Raw genomic sequence first — 21,766 nt, forward strand, 5'->3', positions numbered from 1 at the left:
AAATTTCCCGATGAAACTGAACTGTTCACAAACTTGTAATGCCGATTATGTGTAACACTCACTGAGGACTCGATCAAACTTGTTTTGTGACGTACACTGCATGTCACATTGTTGTTGTTGTTGTTGTGGTCTTCAGTCCTGAGATTGGTTTGATGCAGCTCTCCATGCTACTCTATCCTGTGCAAGCTTCTTCATCTCCCAGTACTTACTGCAACCTACATCCTTCTGAATCTGCTTAATGTATTCATCTCAAGGTCTCCCTCTGCGATTTTTACCCTCCACGCTGCCCTCCAATGCTAAACTTGTGACCCCTTGATGCCTCAGAACATGTCCTATCAACCGGTCCCTTCTTCTTGTCAAGTTGTGCCACAAACTTCTCTTCTCCCCAATTCTGTTCCATATCTCCTCATTAGTTATGCCACATTATATGAGCATAAAACAAACCATCAAAATATTACCTTTTTCGTTTCCCAATCATAGCACACAAGTTTGTGTGCTGCATGATGAGGGCCACCAGCTGTCCGCTGCAGCCATATCAAATTCCTGCCATCTGCACTGAATCTTGGAGAGCGGACTGCCTGACCGTCATCGGACAGTAAACCTTGAAACAATATCAGTGTATCAGTCTATTTTTCCATGCAACATCCAATCAAATGACCTAAATTACTTAGAAGTGATTTAACAAAGCACTAACAGATGCAATGGAAACCACGAATAAATGAACAATTAGAGAAGGACTGTTGCAACTCACCATATAGCGGAGATGCTGACTCACGATAGGCACAACAAAAAGATTCACACAATTAAAGCTTTCGGCCATTAAGGCCTTTGACAGCAAAACACACACACACACACACACACACACACACACACACACACACACAACTTGCACACGTCTGCAGTCTCAGATAACTGAAACCACAGAGACTTCAGACATGTGTGCAAGTTGCATTTTTGTGTGTGTGTGTGTGTGTGTGTGTGTGTGTGTGTGTGTGTGTGTGTGTTGCTGACAAAGGCCTTAATCGCCAAAAGCTATAATTGTGTGAATCTTTTTGTTGTGCCTATCGCGACTCAAACATCTCCGCTATATGATGAGTAGCAACTTTCCTTCTCTAATATTGTTACATTCCATCCTGGATTTTCTATTGTTTGAGAAAAAATGAACACCTATTCATAGATTAAAACAAGTTTGTGATCGATGTTTCAGCAAGTGGCAGGAGCCTGCTGCCAGCCAATTTCAGTTCTATCTTGAGCAACAGATGCTTGCTGTATTACCTGCTTTGTAGGTACTTGCAGGGACTTGTAATGTGTGAATAGTTTGCACAATGGCATCACTGCCAGCCATCACCACACTCCCTCCCCCCCCCCCCCCTCTCCACCCCCCAAATTCCAATCCATCAACCACAGAGTTATTTTACTTATACGAAATTCATAACAAAAAATTTAAAAAGCTAATAAAAAGTACATGTAATAAGTCCAATTTTTGAAAATCAGTTACAGAATACTGTAACTAAGTAATAGGCAATTTAAAACTGTGTATTGCAGGGAAAGAGAAGTTATTTCAGAGACATGCTCAGCAAATGAGATAAAGAGTGGATGGAAGGATCTGAAGATATCAGATGACTCACAGTAGAAAATATAATTTTAGAGTACTAATAATTTGCTTCATTACCTACAGGTTGCAAATGGAAACAAACTACAAAACAATCAAAAAATGTAGAAAAAGATTTTGGTAAAACTGGGAACCAAATAGAAACAAACAGGTTAGGAACACAGATACTAAGAGAAAAAGAGAGAATGTGGAATGGAATGGAAATAGAAGAAAGAAGGCTAAGAAGCCCTTCTTCCTTCCTTTATCTCTCAGTCAGTGCGCAAGTTACTAAAAGAGTTATGGACATTACAACAATGAGGAAGCATTCTCAGACAAACAGTAAGAAAAAGCCTCAATTTCAAGATAAAAGAAGGCAGATGAACAGAACAAACTGGAACCTTCAATTAAGACATGCATGTCGAAGCAACTAGATGACCAAATTACTGACCAGAAGAGGGCACAAGCAGCGGCAGAAGACAACCAAGACAGTTTCTCAACTGAATGACCATTTAGTTATTCTTTCTATGGGATTTACGTCTGCAGCTCGTGGTCTAGTGGCTAGCATTGCTGCCTCTGGATCACGGGTTCCTGGGTTCGATTCCTGGCCAGTTTCGGGATTTTCTCTGCCCAGGGACAGGGTGTCTGTGTTGTCCTCGTCATTTCATCATAACTCATGAACATGACGAGATTGGACTGTGTACAGATTGGGACTTTGTACGAGCTCTGATAACTATACAGTTGAGTGCCCCACAAACCAAAGATCATCATCTGGGATTTACTGTTCCATAAGACAGTTTTTCCACTTCTCATTAACACAGAAATACTATCAGTCAGCTGAATTATTACTGAATCCAAGATAATACAACAACGTCTTCTCATTACGTCTTGTAAGCCGCCTGTCTCAGAGTTCTGGGTAACTTTTCAGAACTGTACCCTCTTCCATAAATCTCTCCAGTTCTTTTCCTTCACCCTCGTCCTTCCCCTTCAACTCTTCTGCCAAAAGGAGCCACTGGCTCAGCAAGCTTGTAAAAGTTAAACCCTTTTGTGTGTGTATTCCCCTGCCGCCACTTGGTGAGTGTATTTTTTCTCTATTCATTTAAATCATATGAACCCAAGCTCTGCAAATGCTTGCCAGTATATCTGGCCTTTCCTTTAAATCCCAGTTACAAGTCTCTGTGACAAACAAGTAGTACACAGACTTGGTACAAGTACCTGCAAGATCTCAGTTTCTACATGTTGTGTACTCAGTCACATGCCGCACACAGCTACAACCACAGAGTGTACCACTAGTAAGGCAGCCTCCAGGAATGACATCACAAGTTAACGATCAGTCCCTATATGGATAGCGCACTTAACAGGAAATTTATTTGGCTTTTACCACAAGACATTAAAATGGTCTGCTACATGTGCTGAAAGTTATGTATGACACCACAGAGAGCACTGAAACCAAAAATATTTCCTGCATCTGCTACATACAGCGCAGATCACAATCCATCCACCGATTGCAGAAAGAAGGGCGACACCGATCCATCCACCAATAATGGATAAAGGTAGTGGCACACCTTCACTCAGCCAGTCACTGCTCAAATGTCACAGTCGCCAACCAATTATCGACCACAGCCAATTGTCACAAGTTACTGCAGTTGTAGCCCAGCATCTATCAATGGGTGATCATCAGACAGTTAACACCAAGTGTCACAAGTGTTTATTACTATCAGAATCTAAAACTATAAACTGTCTAGCTGCAGCTCAGATTGGGCTATTAGATTAGTTACTCATCACTGAGGTCAGTGTCTGTATCTTTTACTCCACTGGCACTCCTGTTCATCATCAAACTAATACGAGTATTTATCTTGCACATTATTTTAATTTATGATTATAATTTGTTACTCATGGTGTTGGCAATGCTGTTGGTGTTTTAGTTACAACAGCCCTATGATGAGATTAGTTGCAAGTGTGCAAGCATGCCAAGCCACTTCAACAACCACTTTTCTGTGGCAGAGAGTTTGCTTCCTGATACCGTTTAAGTTGGGCGAATACAACATAAAACTATACAAGCATTTCTTTAACAGGACTGGTTGATATTTTAAGGGCAGTTGGTTTTAATTATACTTTCTTAAATAGTAAGTACCACAACCAGTTGCAAGGTTTAAGATTAATTCTTATGATATTCCAATGTTCACATTCTCTCCTTAATCCTTCTACTTTCGTGAATACAGTGATCATGATAGCTTGAAGATAATAAAATTTCCAAGCTCATTCATTAGTACAGCCATCACCAGTAGAAGACTCAGATCTTAAATATGCCTGCGGATCAGGGTGAGAAGTGAACACATTCAGTTTTAAGCCGCAGAATTTGAAGTAGCTTCTGCTTACTGTTCATGCTCACATTCTAAAGTTAAGTGACAAATATCTTTAAGAATATCCCAATGAGGAAAAAGTAAAATAAATATTGCAAGCAGGGTTTACAGGATTCCTGGGCCTTAGTATCTTCAATGTTTCTTGTTACCTTCAGTTTGTTAAACCGTTTGCATTAATGATAACCGCACACACTTAAAGCCGAATGATTTGTTGGGAGCGGTGTGACTGCATCTGAAGCTGTTCACATTTCCAAAATATTGCTTGCTATTTACATTTTCAGATAGCATGACAAAAGCTTCGTCACTTTAAGCAGTGTAATGGGCTTGTTAGTAGGGCCTGACTTCATACTCAGTAAAGATAATCTTCAATTGTCAGGCAGCACAGCAAACCTGAAAGCAACTATTAAAACAGTTTCATTTTGCAGTTAATGAACATCAATCTTCTTCTTATTTTCTGGACACTGAGATCAGAAGTTAACATCTTGCATTTAGCAAGAGCAGTGGGAACAGAGATTAAAACACTAAAATACTGTTAATAAATTAATCTCTAGTAACACGGGCCACAGTTTACTCACAAAAAGTTTAGAAGAAACCACAAGAGTCGGAAACAGACTGGAAGCAAAGATAGACAAGAGTATTATATTACATCAATCTACATCTACATCTACATCCATACTCTGCAAGCCACCTGACGGTGTGTGGTGGAGGGTACCCTGAGTACCTCTATCGGTTCTCCATTCTATTCCAGTCTCGTATTGTTGATGGAAAGAAGGATTGTCGGTATGCTTCTGTGTGGGCTCTAATCTCTCTGATTTTATCCTCATGGTCTCTTCGCGAGATAGACGTAGGAGGGAGCAATATACTGCGTGACTCTTCGGTGAAGGTATGCTCTCGAAACTTTAACAAAGGCCCGTACTGAGCTACCGAGCGTCTCACTTGCAGAGTCTTCCACTGGAGTTTATCTATCATCTCCGTAACGCTTTCGCGATTACTAAATGATCCTGTAACGAAGCGCACTGCTCTCCGTTGGATCTTCTCTATCTCTTCTATCAACCCTACCTGGTACGGATCCCACACTGCTGAGCAGCATTCAAGCAGTGGGTGAACAAGCGTACTGTAACCTACTTCCTTTGTTTTCGGATTGCATTTCCTTAGGATTCTTCCAATGAATCTCAGTCTGGCATCTGCTTTACCGACGATCAACTTTATATGATCATTCCATTTTAAATCACTCCTAATGGGTACTCCCAGATAATTTATGGAATTAACTGCTTCCAGTTGCTGACCTGCTATTTTGTAGCTAAATGATAAGGGCTCTATCTTTCTATGTATTCGCAGCACATTACACTTGTCTACATTGAGATTCAATTGCCATTCCCTGCACCATGCGTCAATTCGCTGCAGATCCTCCTGCATTTCAGTACAATTTTCCATTGTTACAAACTCTCTATACACCACAGCATCATCCGCAAAAAGCCTCAGTGAACTTCCAATGTCATCCACAAGGTCATTTATGTATATTGTGAATAGCAACAGTCCTACTACACTCCCCTGCGGCACACCTGAAATCACTCTTACTTCGGAAGACTTCTCTCCATTGAGAATGACATGCTGCGTTCTGTTATCTAGAAACTCTTCAATCCAATCACACAATTGGTCTGATAGACCATAGGCTCTTACTTTGTTCATTAAACGACTGTGGGGAACTGTATCGAATGCCTTGCGGAAGTCAAGAAACACGGCATCTACTTGGGAACACGTGTCTATGGCCCTCTGAGTCTCGTGGACAAATAGCATGAGCTGGGTTTCACATGACCGTCTTTTTCGAAACCCATGCTGATTCCTACAGAGTAGATTTCTAGTCTCCAGAAAAGTCATTATACTCAAACATAATATGTGTTCCAAAATTCTACAACTGATCGACGTTACAGATATAGGTCTATAGTTCTGCACATCTGTTCGACGTCCCTTCTTGAAAACGGGGATGACCTGTGCCCTTTTCCAATCCTTTGGAACGCTACGCTCTTCTAGAGACATACGGTACACCGCTGCAAGAAAGGGGGCAAGTTCCTTCGCGTACTCTGTGTAAAACTGAACTGGTATCCCATCAGGTCCAGAGGCCTTTCCTCTTTTGAGCGATTTTAAGTTTTTCTCTATCCCTCTGTCATCTATTTCGATATCTACCATTTTGTCATCTGTACGACAATCTAGAGAAGGAACTACAGTGCAGTCTTCCTCTGTGAAACAGCTTTGGAAAAACACATTTAGTATTTCGGCCTTTAGTCAGTCATCCTCAGTTTCAGTACCATTTTGGTCACAGAGTGTCTGGACATTTTGTTTTTATCCACCTACCGCTTTGACATAAGACCAAAATTTCTTAGGATTTTTTGCCAAGTCAGTACATAGAACTTTACTTTCGAATTCATTGAACGCCTCTCGCATAGCCCTCCTCACACAACATTTCGCTTCGCGTAATTTCTGTTTGTCTGCAAGGCTTTGGCTATGTTTATATTTGCTGTGAAGTTCCCTTTGCTTCTGCAGAAGTTGTCTAACTCGGTTGTTGTACCACGGTGGCTCTTTTCCATCTCTTACGATCTTGCTTGGCACATACTCATCTAACGCATATTGTACGATGGTTTTGAACTTTGTCCACTGATCCTCAACACTATCTGTACTTGAGATAAAACTTGTGTGTTGAGCTGTCAGGTACTCTGTAATCTGCTTTTTGTCACTTTTGCTAAACAGAAAAATCTTCCTACCTTTTTTAATATTTCTATTTACGGCTGAAATCATTGATGCCGTAACCGCTTTATGATCGCTGATTCCCTGTTCTGCGTTAACTGTTTGAAATAGTTCGGGTCTGTTTGTCACCAGAAGGTCTAATATGTTATCGCCATGAGTCGGTTCTCTGTTTAACTGCTCAAGGTAGTTAAAAAAATTTCACTGGATTCTTTGTCCCTGCCACCCGTTATGAACGTTTGAGTCTCCCAGTCTATATCCAGCAAATTAAAATCTCCAGCTAGAACTATAACATGGTGGGGAAATCTACTCGAAATATTTTCCAAATTATCCTTCAGGTGCTCAGCCACAACAGCTGCTGAGCCAGGGGGGCCTATAGAGACATCCAATTACCATGTCTGAGCCTGCTTTAACCGTGACCTTCACCCAAATGATTTCACATTTCGGATCTCCGTCAATTTCTTTCGAAACTATTGCACTTCTTATCGCTATAAACACGCCTCCCCCTTCGCTGTCCAGCCTGTCTCTGCGGTATACATTCCAATCTGAGTTTAGGATTTCATTACTGTTTACGTCTGGTTTCAGTCAACTTTCTGTCCCTATATGGGTGTTGTGACCATTTGTTAATGAGAGCAGTTCTGGGACCTTTCTATAGACGCTCCTGCAGTTTACTATTAGCACATTAATATTGTTATTCCCTGTTGCATTTTGCCTACTCCTACCTTGCCCCGTCTCAGGAGGCGTCTTGTCGGGCCTAGGGAGGGAATTCTCTAACCTAAAAAACCCCCATGTGCACTCCACACGTACTCCGCTACCCTTGTAGCCGCTTCCGGCGTGTAGTGCACGCCTGACCTATTCAGGGAAACCCTACATTTCTCCACCCGATAGCGGAGGTCGAGAAATTTGCACCCCAGATCTCCGCAGAATCGTCTGAGCCTCTAGTTTAAGCCTTCCACTCGGCTCCAAACCAGAGGAGCGCGATCGGTTCTGGGAACAATACTACAAATAGTTAGCTCTGATTCCACCCCGCGAGCGAGGCTTTCCGCCTTCACCAATTCCGCCAACCGCCTGTACGAACTGAGGATGACCTCTGAACCCAGACGGCAGAAGTCACTGGTGCCGAAAATAAGCAACAATTTTCAGTCGGGTGCACCCAGTGCTCTCTATCGCCACCGGCAGGGCCTCCTCCACATCTCGGATGAGACCCCCCGGCAAGCAGACAGAGTGAACACTGGCCTTCTTCCCCGACCTTTCCACTATTTCCCTAAGGGGCTCCATCACCCGCCTAACGTTGGAGCTCCCAATAACTAATAAACCCCTCCACCTGTGTGCCTGCTCGGACCTTGCTGAAGGAGCAGCCACATGTCCACTCACAGGCAGAGCAGGCGATGCCGCACGGACAGCCTCCACATTTACCCTCCGCCTCGTGCGCCGCTGAACCCGCCACTCCCCTTGGGGAGAGGGTGGCCCAACCGCACCCGGTACCCGCGAAGGTGTCTCGACAGCAGGGACAGTGGGTGAAGCATGTAACACCTGGGGTGTACCATGCGACGCACCAGACGCCCCACTGCCGCTACACTCCGAGGCAGCAGCCTGAAGACGGCTGACGATGGCTATCAACACGCTCAGCTGTTCGCGAACAGTGGCCAGCTCCTCCTGCGTCCGTACACAGCAGTCACACATCCTGTCCATCCTAAGGAATCAATTTTCTGTAGACAGTTAATCAACTTTTAACTACACTGCTAATTCACTAAAGGCAGCTGATTGTAGACTAAACTGTGATTGCTAGCCACTTCTTGTAGAAAACAATGAAAATAGCACTACCTGTCTCTGGACTGTATGAAAACAAACACTAGTACTGCTGGCACTATGGTTGACTAAGAGGACTCTCTCTGACTATTCAAAACAAACACGAAATCTATGGAACACTATTACTAGCACTCGACAATTAAAGCTTCCTAAAAGCAAAAATTTGCACATTATGAATGATTTCGGAACAATCAAAAACTGCAGCTTACAAGTGCCTAAAATTCACAGCTACGCAACAGAACTGCTATGCCTCTTAAGCACCTGAAACTATGTTAAACCAACAGACACTCCACGGTCGTATTACAAAGAAGGTGTTTTATCACACAAAACTGAATTGAACCTTCTGATGAATCATACAGTGAGAAATCAGAGCACGAGGAGGACACCTTTTGAACACACTTAAGCAGATCAATTATGGCATCAAGATCAATTTTCCGAGCCACATTTGGCAACTGCATTTAAGGCTGCATGCACAGCAGTGACAGAAGTTATGGGACAGTGATATGAATATATACAGATGTCGGTAGTATTACATACACAAGGTATAAGAGGACACTCCATTGGCAGAACTGTTATTTGAACTGAGGTGATTCATGTGAGAAGGTGTTTGGCATGATTATGGCTACATGACAGGAACTAACAGACTAACAAACTTTGAATGTGAAATGGTAGTTGGAGCTAAACGCATTGGATATTCCGTTTTGGAAATAATTATAGAATTCAAATTCTGCAATCCACAGTGTCAAGAGCATCCCAAGAATGCCAAATTTCCAGCATTACCTCTCAACCATGAATAATGCAGTGGCTGACGGCCTTCACTTAAAAACAAAGAGCAGCGGTGTTTGTATAGAGTCTGTAGTACTAACAGACAAGCAACACTTTGTGAAGTAAGCACAGAAATCAATGTGGGACCTACAATAAACATATCTATTAGGACAGTGCGACAAAATTTGGCATTAATGGGCTATGGTAGCATACGCCAGAGCCTTTGCTAACAGCATGACATCGCCTGCACCACCTCTCCTGGGCTCGTGACCATATCAGGGTTCAAGTGTTGTGCAGATCCCACGAAGCCATAGACCCAAGTTGTCAACCAGGCACAGCGCAAGCTCGTGGTGGCTCTATAAAGGTTAGCTGGGTTTACACGAGTCACACTGGAAATGGTTATGTTCCGCTACTTGGATACATCTGCAGCCATTCATGGACTTCATGTTTCCAAACAACAATGGAATTTTTATGGATTATGATGCGCCATGTCATTGGCCCACAATTGTTTGCAACTGGTTTGAAAAACATTCTGTTTAGCGCCCGAAAACCTCAAACCACACACACACACAAACACACACACACACACACACACACACACACACACACACACACACACACACACACACCTCACACACATTCTGGACAATTCAATGGAACAATTTGGACACCCAGATCACCCAACATGAATCCTGTCAAACATTTATGGTAGATAATTGAGAGGTATGCTTGTGTACAAAATCCTGCACTGGCAACTCTTCCGCATTTACAGACAACTATAGAGACAGCATGACTCAATACTTCTGTATGAGACTTCCAACGACTTGTTGAGTCCTTGCCACAGCGAGCTGCTGCACTACACCGGGTAAAAGGAGGTCCAACACAATGTTAGGATATATCTCACAATCTCAGTGTATAATGTATATGCAGTCCGAAGTATTTATAGTTGATGGAAAAGGCAACACTGTCTCTTCAGGTCCTTAATATTTCCAGTAAGTATACAGCATACAAACTTGTGAGCTAACAATAGAGTTAACTGCGTAAACACAATAGATCAGCTGAAAGCCAGGTTAGAATAGAAAGGAATATATGCAGATTTATCTTTACAAACTTTCTCTTTCTCTTTGATAAATTACTTGTGAAGTAAATAGATATTAAGAGATTAGTGGTAAATGAACAAACTCTACTAAGTATAACTGGAGGAAGCAACAGGTCTCCTGCAAAATTTGCTATGCCTGTTTAGACAGTGTAAGCACAAAAATAATATGGTAGTTTAGTAGCACTCAATTTTAAAACAATATACAGAATTAGAATCTGACTGCTGCTGCCTTTCACTAATGACTCGTCTGATGCCCATGAAGGTTGTACTTCATGATGAGATCCACAGTACATAATGGACGGATGGACAGATTGAATGCAGGAGACGTTGCTGCACTAAGTCAGGCAAAAGGAGGTCCGACACTGTTAGAAGGTATCCCACAATTTTTGTCACCTCAGTGTATGATGTAGAGGCAGTCCAGTGTATGATATGGAACCTTCAGATCTATCTTGGATCACCGTGTTGTCCTAATGTAGTCATTTGCATAAAAGTGAAGCAGAACTGGTAAGGGAACGACAAATCATCAAACCAGCTTTAAATTTAGCATGTGTCATAGCAACACAAATGAACAACATTCATAGCTCTAAAGCAATCAGTACAGGAATCATAATGTTCACAGCACTAACATATACAAATGGTGACAGGTATGAATGTTGCCGAGTCCTGCAGTGCAGTATTACACAATATATGTAACTATGAATCAAAAACTGGTGCTGACACAGTTGGCAACCACCATTTGCAACCTTTGCCTGGGCTGCGCATGATGATCAATTACCCTACAAGCGTGCAGGACTTGGATACAAATGTGGTTTGGTACCAGTTACCATAGCTGAAATGCTTCCACAATTATGTCAGGCTGTGGGAACCATTTTCAGTTACCAAAATACCTATATTTCTGGAAGCAACACTCAGTCTGCTAACTCAGATCACAGTAATATCTTGTAATGACAGAAGGCAGAATAAAAGCAAACAATGGTAAATCCAGGCTGGAATGTAACAATATGTGTGTGTATTGTTGACAAAGGCCATTGGTCAAAAGCTTTATGTGAGAAACTCTTTTTGTTGTGCCTATCTGCAGCTCAGCATCTCCGCTATATGAGAAATCAGAATAAAATTTTTCAGTCATAACAAATGTTTTATACTTCCGAAGCAGTAAAGAAGTCGCGTCAGCTTAACTGACCCACTAACAGACAAAAGCGGACAGACAAATAGGTGATAAGACTGTCAAATCCTAATGAACTTTAACATATCTAACTCCTTAGAAGGGCATTCTGTCCGAACAGAGGTTTTTAAAAAAAAGAGTGCATTTTTACACAGAAAATTTCCTAAGAGTTTTAACCTTGCTCTAACAAAATAGTTGGTGCCCTATACTGTATTCAAGATTAAACAGCTCCCACTCTCGGCCCTTATGTACGTGGCAATAAAGTGGATGTCCTGTATGGCTTTCTTTTGCAGGTTATTAGTAGAAATGGTAAACTGCTCTCACTGTTTCACCTAATTTGTACGCTGTGTCTAATATGTGAATTTTCAGTTCCCATACACGAATACAATGTTAAATGTCAGAACTGTACGCTAAAGTGAATGTCAAAGCAAAAAACCTATTGCAGAACTTCTAGCTTTCAAATTACAAAAAAATACAATGTAATGACTATGTAGTCTCTAAATGATTTTAGTATGAGCCCATTCTCATGTTTGATAATGTGGTGTCTAAAAGGACCGTATTTATAAAATAAGAGAAGCAGATTTCATACACTTACATAAAACCATTACACAATCTCTCCAACTCGTATAACATTGATGATTGGGAACATTTTAAACTTCTATTGTGTGTGACAAACATAATAACTGCAGTAAGAACAGGCACAGAAGCTAAATGCAAGAGCATTCTGTACTTTCTGTTTCATGTTAGAAGCTTTAATGTTGGATTATTCTCCTCTTAATGATAAAATTCAGACAAGAATCAATATCTCCCTCCTAGGTGCTCAGCAGTCTTCCGCAGTTTCCCTTTTTACCATTTCTTCCAGTAGTGCAATAAGAATTATTATACTCTCACATAACAGCAAAACTTGTAACCCATAGCGAAATTATTTCATAAGCAAAATGTAGCTTTAATAATCATCCTTTTTCACATGGACAGAATAGTCACACTAACAAATCAAAACAAAACACACTAAAAATACTGTAATGTAATTCTTAAAAATAATTAGTAATTTAAAAGTAGTGTGCAAAGACTCACTGAACGCCCCATCCATTGTCAAGTGAAATATGTAACTATCTCGGTTGGTGCAATGAATAAGACCAAGTCTGCGAGGCTCATTCTTCCACACGACGCCTATTACTCCTTCTCCATCTGGTGTCCAGATTACTTGACCAGGTGAAAAATGTGATGGTACTCCTTCCAAAATTTGTATCTTATCTGTTTTTGTGTCACAAATACTAACTACTGGTTGGTGCTTGCCGACCAGCTGTTCACCCCAGTCTGGACGGAAAAGATATTCTTCACCCTGAAAGCAAAAGTTATGATTTCACTTTCAGATTGCCACATAGTTAATGTTTAGATGGTGTTGTGAAATAGCAGTGTTTTGTGTCCGGAAGTTTTTTTTCTGATAAATGAAAAATTTTTCATAAATATTAGTACGTACTGTGTGCTTCATTTTACAATTGAAGAAATGAAACAGATTCCAACTATGTTAGATGAAAAATCTGAAGTTTAGTATACAAGCTTCTCTGTATCTAGGTTCTCCAACACTTTGTATCAATGGTGAGTTCATTCATCAATTTCAAACTTCAAAAAACCAGAAAACACAATGGGCACATGAGAATTGTGTACACGAAAATAGACAGCTGCCAGAAATGGTCTTTCCTGACATTAATAAGTGATTAAATTAATCCAAGCATCTGCAATTTAGGCCAGAAAAGGAAGTATTTATTCAGAGGAATAAATGACAAAATAACTTAAGTAGCGTAAGAGAGCCCATTTTAAATAAACAGAATCAGATTCTAGAAACAATTTGCTATGGTAGTGGAAAACACCATAAGAATGGAAAGTGAATGGCAACCACACAAGTTGTAAATATATTAATTCCTGAGAAATTCTCAGGGGAAAAAACTAACTCAACTGCTGACTAATATTATGTGAATGCCTGGAAGAACAAACATCACATGGAATCTGCAGCTGTGATCCATATTATGTACGTTGTAGGTGGAGGGGGAGGAAGCAGATGAAATGAAAGGAACTATCCATGTCAGCTGCATCTGGACTTTATGCAGAATCATCAGTGATGAGTGAAAATGTGTGCCAGACTGCGATTCAAACCTGAGATCTCCTTCTTACTAGGTAGCTGCGTTAACCAACGAGCCATCTGGACACAGTGTTTTTTGCAATTGCGTGAACTATCTCAGAATGCCTCCCGGCCAACTCACATTCCCATCGAGCACTTTCCCATCTATAATCCCCAAACACGTCCGTCATGCTCGCTACTTTGATGTTCTCGCAGGTAGACAAACGATATTGCGCATCCCCACTGAAGGTGGTGGATTCACTGCCCATCAAGGCACATCAATTATACAAAAGTGTGGTATATGTTCTTTCAGGGAAATGAATCCACCACTTTCAGTGCAGATGAACAATATTGTTTGACCTCAAGTGGGACTCTTAAAGTAAAGAGCATGGGGGGATAAAGATGGGGACTGTGGATAGGTGCTGCTAGATGGGAGTGTGGGTCGGCCAGGAGATGTGCCGAGGCAGTCTGCGCAACTGCGATAAACACTGTGTTGAGATGGCAAAGTGGTTAATGCAACTCCCTACAAAGCAGGAGACCCCAGGTTCAAATCCCGGTTTGTAACACATTTTCACTCGGAGCTGCTGATTCCATATAAAGTCTTGAAGCAGCTGACATCAACAGTTTCTTCCCTTCCCTTCCTCTCCCTCCTCTTTCAACTTAAAATGAAACAATGAGGATATCACTGCACTTGAGCACCACATACATCTTAAGCTCTCTTATAGACTGATGACCTCAGAAGTTAAGTCCCATAGTGCTCAGAGCCATTTGAGCTCTTATCTTATATGTTATTCTCATGATTCTTATGTAACACATACAACACAGGCAGAATTTTTACAAAGGTTATGCCTCTATATTGTTCCTTATATTTAATCAAACAGTGTTTATGACAACTTTACTTCATTTCTTGCACATATTCCCATTCTAAGTCTCATGTTGCTGCTGTAAGATGTATCAACTGTACCAACTTGAAACAAACCTAGCAATGTGCCTGAATTTTTCCAGCGTCATCCTTCAGGTCAAGTTGATAACAACCTTAAATACCATCGCACTCTTATAGAACAGGTCACACTACAATGTCACATGTGGTATTCTTCACACATTAATACTATTCTTTCCCAGAAGTCTCCCAATAATTCTTAACCTCTCTCTTGTCTTTTTTTTCTACTACTGGTTTTACAAGTTCATTCCAATTCATATCACTACATAGTGTTACCCTTAAGTAAACAACAAAATAGGTTCCAGAATTTTACAACTAATGCTGTAATCTGACACTGTTGGCTAACTCCTTCAGCATAACAAGTACAATTACTGTCTAACTCAATCTGTATTTCCATACAATTATCCAGCAAAGATCCTTTCCTGAAAACAGGTTCATCACTGAACCATTAGTGTGCTAACTGTAAAAGTCATGCCAAAATGCAAATAGAAAACTAATGTATCAATATGTGTAACTCTGCCCACATATGCAGCAGGTACACAGCTGGTAATAAGCATTCCTGTTGAGAGCAAATAGACCACTCGGCAGTGGTATCTTCCTCAATTGCTATTTTCTGACTCACCTCTGCCAGTGCACCTAACCCTACAGAAGCAGGCAACATGCACCTGTACATTCAGCACTTTCCGTAATATTCTGCACAGCATGCTGTTATATCGAATATAATTTCTGGGCTATTTGTACAGTGGCAGTGCTATTTTCCCACAAAATCTTTTTCTGTTTCTCTGGAACATCAGGAGACGCATTTTACATGTTCTCAAGTCTGGCCTGCACACTTACACAAATACCTTCTCAAGGCAGCAATTTTGTCACCATTTTCACAAGCTTGTATATATAACCTTGCTTCAAAATAATGACAAGTGCAATCCTGTAAATATCACTCTCTGAGCATGCAAACATGGATACATCCGTCATGATGCTGTAGACAATCCAATAAGATGATATTGTGACACTCTTGTGTCCGGCATGCGTGTGTCTGCTACTGTGACAGGAAGCTCCACTACTCACATTCGCTGTTCTAACAGTCTGTGACACTTCAAACACTTCGGAAAATTTAGTTTCTCCTGTTTTCATAATGCTGACCACAATTTTGGCCTCTTGTATGCTAAATGTCAATTAAAAATCTCTTCTAAATTCAGTTTTTGATTGAATTCATTTATTACAATCCTTATAATTATTCTAATTATTGAAATAATTGATCCCCAATTTGACACAAAAAAATTGCAAAGTCACCTGCCGTTGGAAGTGGAACAGAATTCTTATTACTGGAAGTGTGCTTAGTGCCCAAATAGTGCCTGGATTTATTCAACTCACCCACAAACTGTCTCACATTTAAACTGTGGATTGTAGGAATATTCCACCAAGAACTATTACTGTTTGGTTTGCGAACTAATAGACAACTTTAATTTGTTGTTATGGAAGCTAAATTGTTGACCCTAAATTAGGGTTATAGCATTGGCAACAAGAAGGTTGCTGGTCTGGTTCACCAAGCACACCGTGAAGGCCAGATTTCTAAGACTTTGGCAGTAACATTAAACCATCATCAGGACTTGACCAACCAATGAACTAGTTCACCTTTGGAGCAGTCACAGTTGCTGTCTGCTAAATCGACATTTCAGCCATTTAACAAGGCTGAGGAAAACTGGTAAGTACATCAAAAACACCTCATGCTGCATTTTCAGGCAAGTCAGGTTAAACACCTAAATCACCAACTGAACTTTTCGCTGGATACATATCCTATGTTATATCACTTGATTGAAAAGTTAGCCCTGTCATCTGAGCCATCTGTGTTACAACTGTATGACATTCTTTTTATTGTCTGTGCATTTTTGCAATAAAATGCACGTAGCAACAACAAGACCAAAATTCTCACAACATCGAAAGATGAAAACTGTCATTTATGCATCTTGGATTGAGGATTTGAAGGAGCTGAGTCCGAAATGCAAGTTCATAAGCGAGTGTAGTAAATCACACACAGAAAGTTTAATTTGTACTTTAGTGGTAAGCTGAAGCCCAGATAAGAAATTCCACAAACAAGCTTTAAGACAGTCCGATCCATCTCTAGCTGAGGTTCTGTGAATTGCATATGCATTTGAAATACTACAAGCAGCACAACAAACTTTTTCAGCAGTCTGACATTCCACATGTGGCTCATCGAGTCTTGATGATTCAGTGCAGCAGTTTCTGTAACAGACTCTAAAGAGGTAAATTTCTATTCAGCAGCTGCTATCCCACCGCATTCTCCACAATCTCTGAGCTAGTGCCAGGGGTCATTTATGGCAATCTACTTCATTTCCAAGTTGCATGGACTGTTTTTCCTTTACATTCCAAATTGAAATGTCCACATTATGAGGACAACTGTTATAAATGTTTACATAGATGTCATACTGCAGAAGTAAGTCATAGCATGGCAGGCACCAGCCATCAGCCCCATCTAATACAAATCAGTAACATTTCAGGTAATGATCAGGTGCTGGCACTGTAAAATTTTGTTGCGGACAACCGTATAGGACATTGCAGTGACTTTTCTTTTAAATACTACCACATAAATGTCAGTTATAAAAAATTCTATATATGTAAGTGTAACTGCTCCCTTGCTCTGTGAAGTACAAGATGCCACTTCTAGGGTGCAACTGACAGTCACTTACAATCAGGTGGCTCAGACATTATCATTTTTGCTGTGGTGTATCTGTCAGTCAAGTACATATTTCGTCTTGATGAAGATTCCACTATCACATTTTCATTGCATAATGCAGTGCATTCCCTCAGATCGTCAGTATCCTGTGCTGCCACTGACACAATTCGTAAGCAGTTTGCAGTACAGTTTGAACTGTGTTTGGGGAAAGAAATTGATTCTCAGGTCCACTCTGTCTTAAAGCTAACAGGAAGTCCGAGATTCTGCAAAGCAATTCCACTGGCCATTAAGGATGAGATTAAAATTGAACTAGATGCAACAGAAAAACAACAATTTTTGTCCCTTGCTTCCCAATTAGTGGTGTTCAGGAAACCTGGGTGTCTCTTTGGTCATGTGGAAACTTTACGCAAACCATAAAGGCTCACAAGGACTTGATTTTCATCCTTTGTCTTGTTGAGATGAACTCTTTTCTAAACTTTCAGAAGATAAAACTATTTTCAGAAATCGATCTCGCAAAAGCATATTTTCAGTTGCCTCTTGACGAAGACTCATGGATGGTATAAGTCTTGAATGCACCATTCAGACTGTGATAGATGGCCTTTTGGCATGATTAGCAGTCCCATCACATTCCAGAGGTCTCCAGAACAGATTTTTCCAGGTATTCTGGTCACTGATCATACAAGATGAACACCTTCACAATCTCTGTCTGGTTTTTGCTGTCCTTGCACAAAAAATCCTTAATTTAACTTTACCAAATGCACCCTCCTTCCATTAGCTGTCACTTACTTATGTTTTATTCACAGTGAAGAGGACCTTTGGACCACCACAGAGTATGGAGAGGCTATTCAGAATATGCATATGCCTAAATGTGTCAAGACTTTCAGGTATTTCTTGGAAAAGTGATTTACTATGTGTGATTTATTCTCCAAGCAGCCTCCACGCCCCTCCCGTTAAATTGTCTTTGTAAAAAGGAAGTCCCTTTTTAATGGTTCAAAGAGTGCCACTGGGGTTTTCCCCACTTAAAATCAGCCCTCAAATCTCCATCTGCCTTGTGATTTACCAGCCCCACTTGCTGTTGGCGCCGGTGGCACAGTCATCGTCACACAGCCTCAAGCCTTTTCTCTCTCGGAACTTAAGAGGGTAATAGCTCGGGATCATTATTCTGAAATCACAAAGGAAGTGTTGAGCATCATCTTTGCTGTCCATAAATTTTGCATTTTTTTGTTTGGTCACAAACTCCATCTTATCAATCAACTACAAACCACTTATGTCACTTTTTGTTCCCAAAGCTCAACTGTCACAGTATGCAGTGCATCACTCTTATCAATAGAATTGACATCTGACGTATTTCCAGTACCCTTTTCATTATCCCATTTTTACTAAAACAAGGTGCACTGTCTCACCTTCAAGCAGGTCTAGATCCTGAATCTGAGAACCAGGAAACAATTTATTTTGAGCTCAAAAGTAAACTGGAGCAATCATTCAATGAATTCCCTATAAATTTTTAGGACATTGCTACAGTATTTATGCATAACTGCTTCTTCAATGGATCCTGCAGTATGTCCAGCCATGTTGGCCTCCCAAGCTATCAGTGCAGACACACCTGAGCTTTGGTGTTTCTTTCAGCAATGCCATCAACTTCAGGTTTACTCTTCACTGAAGACGAATAACAATGCCAGTTGGTTGTATTGTCCTCCTTGCAACATTAGGTGCTTCAGCCCATGCATCAATCACATTGAGGTATTTGAAGAAGGAAGCAACTGGCATGCCACTAAATCTTGAACTGATGAGGATATTGTATGGTTGGTGTGACAGTGTGCCTTTTGCCCAGCACATCAGCCAGTCCATTCCAATCATTCGTGCCATGGCCAAGGCCAATGCAGTTACGGGACCAATGTCCAGCAGATAACAATGCTGGCTTCTGTGGGAGGCTGGGACCAGATCATCACAACAGAGAGTTTATCCCACACACTGATGACCAACAAGTCCCCACAGCAATCAATTTCAAAAAGTTTAGCAGCCACAATGGAATTAGAGCTGTTAACACACTTTCTTTCAATCAACCTCAAATAGTCCGGCGGGCTCACAGAGGTTTGCTCGCAATCAAACAGAGTGAATGCTGAAAATCTTACTGTCAATGGTCAAGGCCTCGTGGAGCTCTTTTTTGAGTGCCCTTACAGTATGCTTCTGGATCTCCTGTGTACATCCCTGGAACACGAACACATATGCAAACCCGGAATTTTATTGGCCCCAGTGTGGGCACACACAGTTAAGTGGAATGGATCCAAGGGTCTTTGGCAAAACAGCGGGGGTCCCATGTGGTCTTTGTGGTGGAATGCTGCACCAGCACCACAGCCAGCTCCAGTTGCTGCACCCTGATGAGTGGGCACCCTGATTGGGGAGTCCACTGCCGCCACTAAACCATAAGGCTCATTCGATTTCTGAGTCACAGAGGATGGCCACCTGGTCCTCCCTGCATATTGTGAGACCCACCCAAGGACATCATTATGGCTTAAAAGACTTTTGAATTACCGGACCTGCTTCGCCCAGCAGGGACACCTCCACTCCCATCAGTCTCCACGCTTATGTAAGAAGCTCCGTATACCGTACTACTGTTGCTGGTAGTCCTGACAGCCTTCCAGGAGCCTTCTGTCTTGACTTCACCCAGCTCCCCACCATTTTTGCCATATTGTCCTTCCCTACACTGGCACTACATGTCAGCTCCAAGAGGGAGGGATTTAGTTGCCCTGTCAGATGTGTCATTGGAAGATATGGACGTAACGATACACTTAACATTGCTCACATATGCAAAGAGAACATGGTCGGCACTGCAGGCCAGTCACTTGAACTTCTGTGATGGGCAAATGTAAGGCCAGCTGGCAGTGGTCTCTTCCTCAGTTTCTGTTGTCCTACTCACATCTACCAGTGGACTTAAACGAACTTTGATTACTAAAGGGGAAACACACACACACACACACACACACACACACACACACACACACACACACACACACACACACACACACACTCTCTCTCTCTCTCTCTCTCTCTCTCTCTCTCTCTCTCTCCCCCCCCCCCCCCCCCCCCCCCCTCTGATGCAAGCAGCCACTATTTCTGGCCACTTTAGACTGATTAAAGTGGCCGGAGATAGTGTTCATTCATGACAGTGCTGTGCCTGCTGGTGTGAATGTATGCGTATTTTCCTTTCTTTTCTGTAAAAGGCTTCGGCCAAAAGCTTTGTGTGTAACAGCCTTTTTGTTGTGCCTGTCTGCAGCTCACGTGTAATCTTCACAGCAAGTAGCAATCTGTCCTTTTCATAACTGTTGATATTCCAACCTGTATTTCCCATTGTTTGATTATTAATCAGGAACTGTCTCATATTAATTTCTACTGTGGCTCAGATGAATATTCAACCAAAAACTATTACTGTTCAAAAACTATTACTGTTATTGGTCTGTGAATTAATATACAATCTAAATTTGTTGCTACACAACTAACTTGTGTTCAATAAGCACTGATGGCACTACATGAGGGTTATAATACTATCTCATAAATCATTACGTATATTAAAGACATTACCAGTCTTATTACACTTCCTTGCAGTAAAGCTGAACATGCAGGGTGGTACCAACTGAAAATACTTGCAGTCAGTCACATAGTTGATAAGATACTTCATTTGACTGTGTCTTTGTTTTCAGCTAGCAATGTGGTACAGTGTTGAATGCCTTTTGTAAACCTATGAAGATACTATCTACCTTTATCTTATTACTTTCAAGACACTATGTGCAGCAAGAGAGCTGTGTCAGGGTTAAAGGTAAGATAACAGAATTAAATAATTGCTCATTCTTTAAGATCAAAATTACTGCTAAGGAAGAGGAAACCACTTAAGCCTTCACTGAAATGAGACTACTATTTCAGCCTGTAGGGAAGCAAACACTGACACCCCCATCAAGCTTAAAAAAAAAAAATCCCCCACCCCCAAGTATATATATGTTGACATATACAATTAATTACCACCATTCTATCTATTGCTTTCCCTTCCTCTTTCAAAATAGTGCACGCACTGCTGTAGAGTGCAAGATTCATTTAGAAAATAAACCCATACGCTGTGGTTAAGCCATTTTTCTACAGTATCCTTTCTTCCACGAGTGCTAGTCCAACAGAGGAACTTCTGTGACACTGTAATTAAGAGAGGAGTGCTGGCACAATGGAAGTGTGTGGCTGCCTCATAAATCATATCTTAATAGATCAAGTCTAAGAGAATTGCCTGGAAGGCAAATTTCTGAGTGAGTCCCAGTCTGGACTCAATTTTTATCTAACACAGTGCTTCAGTTAGTTTTGTTTCCACCACAGAACCACACTGATAATGAAATCACAAATCAAACATAAATAAAAGAGCAATTAGAAGAAAGGAATGACAGGAAAAACATACAAAAATACCCTCAAAACAGATCTTGGTTCATTATACTTATGGCAGAATGCCAATTACT

At 41.2% G+C, this 21,766-nt stretch overlaps 1 protein-coding gene across 2 annotated transcripts in view; it reads right to left on the bottom strand.

The window, feature by feature from the left end:
* LOC126480968 (acylamino-acid-releasing enzyme-like) overlaps positions 1-21,766 on the bottom strand; it is a 119,990-nt gene that overhangs the window by 87,366 nt on the left and 10,858 nt on the right. For both annotated transcript variants that reach the window (XM_050104402.1, XM_050104410.1), the window contains exons 6-7: positions 12,600-12,867; positions 459-601 (exon numbers count right to left, since the gene is read on the bottom strand). In XM_050104402.1, coding sequence (XP_049960359.1) covers positions 459-601; positions 12,600-12,867 — 411 coding nt within the window. The remainder of the gene's footprint in view (positions 1-458; positions 602-12,599; positions 12,868-21,766) is intronic.

The sequence above is a fragment of the Schistocerca serialis genome, chromosome 1 (assembly GCF_023864345.2).
Source record: "Schistocerca serialis cubense isolate TAMUIC-IGC-003099 chromosome 1, iqSchSeri2.2, whole genome shotgun sequence".
NCBI classification, from domain to species: domain Eukaryota; kingdom Metazoa; phylum Arthropoda; class Insecta; order Orthoptera; family Acrididae; genus Schistocerca; species Schistocerca serialis.